The sequence below is a fragment of the Rhinopithecus roxellana genome, chromosome 14 (assembly GCF_007565055.1).
Source record: "Rhinopithecus roxellana isolate Shanxi Qingling chromosome 14, ASM756505v1, whole genome shotgun sequence".
NCBI classification, from domain to species: domain Eukaryota; kingdom Metazoa; phylum Chordata; class Mammalia; order Primates; family Cercopithecidae; genus Rhinopithecus; species Rhinopithecus roxellana.
Window position 1 is genome coordinate 125,022,963 of NC_044562.1, and position 3,880 is coordinate 125,026,842.

Genomic DNA, 3,880 nt, shown 5'->3' on the forward strand with positions numbered 1-3,880 from the left:
TTTGGATTTGGTTTGTCTGGGCTTTCCTAGTTCCTTGAGGTGCCCCATTAGATTGTTTAGTCTTTTTACATTTTTTATATACATGTTGATTGCTACAAGCTTCCCTCTTAGAACTGCTTTTGCTGTATCCTATAGATTTTGGTATGTTGTATTTCCATTTGCATTTGTTTCAATAAATTGTCAAATTTCTTTCTGAATTTCTTCATCAACCCATTGCTCATTCAGGAGCATGTTTAATTTCCAGGTATTTGTGTATTTTCCGAGGCTCCTATTGTTACTGATTTTTGGTTTTATTTCACTGCAGTCAAAAAACATACTCAATATGATTTCTACTTTTTTGAATTTGTTGAGACATGTTTTGTGACATACAATATAATCTATTCTGGAGAATGTTCCAGGTACTTATTAAAGAATGTGTATTTAAAAAAAAAAAAAAAAAAAAAAAAAAAAAAAGAATGTGTATTTTAAGGGAAGTCGCTATCGCCAGAGTCGGATTCGCCGCCGCAGCCGCCGCCGCCCCCAGGAGCCGCCGGGACCCTCGCATCGTCGCCGCTGCCGCCCAGATCCCCGCACCATGCCGTCGGAGAAGACCTTCAAGCAGCGCTGCACCTTCGAACAAAGAGTAGAAGATGTCCGACTTATTCGAGAGCAGCATCCAACCAAAATTCCGGTGATAATAGAACGATACAAGGGTGAGAAGCAGCTTCCTGTCCTGGATAAAACAAAGTTCCTTGTACCTGACCATGTCAACATGAGTGAGCTCATCAAGATAATTAGAAGGCGCTTACAGCTCAATGCTAATCAAGCCTTCTTCCTGTTGGTGAACGGCCACAGCATGGTCAGCGTCTCCACACCAATCTCAGAGGTGTATGAGAGTGAGAAGGATGAAGATGGATTCCTGTACATGGTCTATGCCTCCCAGGAGACGTTCGGGATGAAATTGTCAGTGTAAAACAAGAAAAATGCATCTATTCTAGAATTTTTTAAACCCTTACCAAGGAAAAAAAAGGGATGTTACCAACTGAGATGGATCAGTTCATCTAATCACAGATCATCCAACAGTAGTGTTCCCACCGAGGAGTGTTAGGAAGTTGTGTTTGTGTTTCAAGCAGAAAACTGAGCTCCAAGTGAGCACATTCAGCTTTGGAAACTATATTATTTAATGTAGGCTAGCTTGTTTTCAGATTTTAAAAATTTAAAAATAAAATACTTTGCATTCTAAGTTGCCAATAAAAAAAAAAAGAATGTGTATTTTATTGTAGTAAATGTCAATTAAGCCTATTTGATCTAGTGTGTATTCAAATCTAACATTTCTTTGTTGATTTTCTGTCTGGATGATCTGTCCATTACTGAGAGTGGGGTGTTGAAGTCCTCTGCTGTTATCATATTGCAGTCTATCCCTCCCTTTGGAACTATTAATGTTTGCTTTACATACTTGGGAGCTCTGGTGTTATTTGTACAGATACTTAAAATTATTATATCCTCTTGCTGAATTGAGCATTTTGTCATTATACCATGACCTTTTTTGTCCTTTTTACAGTCTTTGATTTGTAGTCCATTTTTAAATCTAAGTACAGTTATTCCTGCTCTTTTTTGGTTTCCAGTTGTACAGAATATCTTTTTCCAATCCTTCACTTTTATTCTATGTGTGTCTTTATGGGTGAAGTGGGTTTCTTGAAGACAGTGTATAATTAGGTCTTATTTCTTTATCAATTCAGCCACTCTATGCCTTTCTATTGAAGAATTTAGTCCATTTACATTCAACGTTATTATGTATAAGTAATTACTACTGCCATTTTGTTGCTTGTTTTCTGTTTTTTGTTTTTTTTTTAGTTCCTCTCTTCTTTTTTTTCCTTTCTTACTGTCTTCCTTTGTGGGTAAGTGGTTTACTCTGGTAGTAGGTTTTAATTTCCTGTTATTAATTTTTAGTGAATCTGTTGTAGGTTTTCGCATTGTGGTTACCATGAAGCTTACAAAAAACATCTTATAGTTATAACGAGTTATTTTAAAGAGATTACATCTTAGATGACAAAGAAAATAGCAACAAAGAAAAAAATGAAAAAACTATACTTTAACTCTATCCCCTCCAAATTTTGACTTTGTCATCTCAAATTACACGTTTTTATATTGCCTATCTCTTAACACATTGCTATTGCTAGTTTTAATAGTTTTGTCTTTTGGGCTCTATACTAGAGTTATGAGAGGATTACATATCCCAATTACAGTATTAGAGTATTCTGGGTTTGTCCATGTAGTTAATGTTACCAGTGGGTTTTATATGTTTAAGTGCTTTCTTTTTGCATGTCAATGTTTTGTTTTGTTTTGTTTTGTTTTCACATTGAAGAACTCCCTTTAGCATTTCTTGTAAAACAGGTCAGGTGGTAGTAAATTCTCTCAGAATTTTGTTTGTCCAAGAAAGACTTGATCTCTCCCTCATATTTGAAGAATAACTTTGCTTGACACAGTATTCTTGGATGAGTTTTCTTCTTTCAGCACTTTGAAAATGTCATGCCACTCCCTCCCGGTCTGTATGGTTTCTGTTGAGATGTCTGTTGCCAGATGAATTGGAGCTCCTTTATGTGTTATTTGCTTCTCATCTCTTGCTGCTTTTACCCTTTGAGAGTTTGATTATTATATGACTTGGAATAGTCTTATTTTGGTCAACTCTGTTGTTCTCTTACTTTTCAGTATCATGCTATTTGTCTCTTTCTCAAGTTTTAGAAAGTTTTCTGTTATTATTTATTTGAATATGCTTTCTACCCCTTGCTCTTGTTCAACTTCTTCTTGAACATCAATGATTATTAGATTTGGTCTTTTGAGGTAATTTTCTTTGTCTTGCAGGCAATCTTCATTCTTTTCATTCTTTTTTCTTTTTCTCCTCTGACTGTATATTTTCAAATAGCCTGTCTGTGAGCTTGCTGATTCCTTCCTCTGCTTGATCTATTATGTCTTTGAGAGTTTCTAATGCAGGGAATATATTTCTCAGTTCCAATATTTCTTTGATTTTTTTTTAAACTTCAATCTCTTTATTTTAACAAAGAGTTATGAATTCAAGTAATTTATGAATTGCTTTTCTGTGTTATCTTAGAGATCACTGAGTTTCCTTAAAACTGCTATTTTAGGAGGAGGTTCCAAGATGGCCAAATAGGAACAGCTCCAGTCTGCAGCTCCCAGGGTGAGTGATGCAGAAGATGGGTGATTTCTGCATTTCCAACTGAGGTACCAGGTTCATCTCACTGGGGCTTGTCAGACAGTGGGTGCAGCCCATGGAGCAGGGCAGGGCATCACCTCACCAGGGAAGCCCAAGGGGTTGGGGAATTCCCTTTCCTAGCAAAGAGAAGCCGTGACAGATGGTACCTGGAAAATCAGGACACTCCCACCGTAATACTGCGCTTTTCCAGTGGCCTTAGCAAATGGCACACCAGGAGATTATATCCTGCACCTGGCTCAGAGGGTCCCATGTCCACAGAGCCTTGCTCACTGCTAGCACAGCAGTCTGAGATCAAACTGCAAGGTGGCAGCGAGGCTGGGGGAGGGGTGTCCGCCATTGCTTAGGCTTGAGTTGGGAAACAAAGTGGCCAGGAAGTTCGAACTGGGTGGAGCCCACCACAGCTCAAGGAAGCTGGCCTGCCCCTGTAGACTCCACCTCCGGGGGCAGAGCATAGCTCGACAAAAGACAACAGAAACTTCTGCAGACTTAAACGACCCTGTCTGACAGCTTTGAAGAGAGTGTTGGTTCTCCCAGCATGGAGTTTGAGATCTGAGAATGGACAGACTGCCTCCTCAAGTGTGTCCCTGACCCCCGAGTAGCCTAACTGGGAGACTGACGGACACCTCATACAGCTGGGTGCCCTTCTGAGACGAAGCTTCCAGAGGAAGG

The 3,880-nt window shown here is 39.0% G+C and overlaps 1 protein-coding gene across 1 annotated transcript; it reads left to right on the forward strand.

Annotated features, from left to right (window-relative positions):
• Window positions 1-472: 472 nt before the first annotated feature.
• LOC104665626 (microtubule-associated proteins 1A/1B light chain 3B) lies at window positions 473-1,222 on the forward strand. Its single transcript, XM_010367521.2, has one exon. It carries the CDS (start codon window positions 575-577, stop codon window positions 950-952), a length of 378 nt encoding a protein of 125 aa, XP_010365823.1. The 5' UTR covers window positions 473-574; the 3' UTR covers window positions 953-1,222.
• The last annotated feature ends 2,658 nt before the right edge of the window (window positions 1,223-3,880 follow it).

Excerpts from the sequence above, each read along its gene's own strand:
- LOC104665626 (XM_010367521.2), top strand. The coding sequence starts at position 575 with ATGCCGTCGGAGAAGACCTTCAAGCAGCGCTGCACCTTCGAACAAAGA.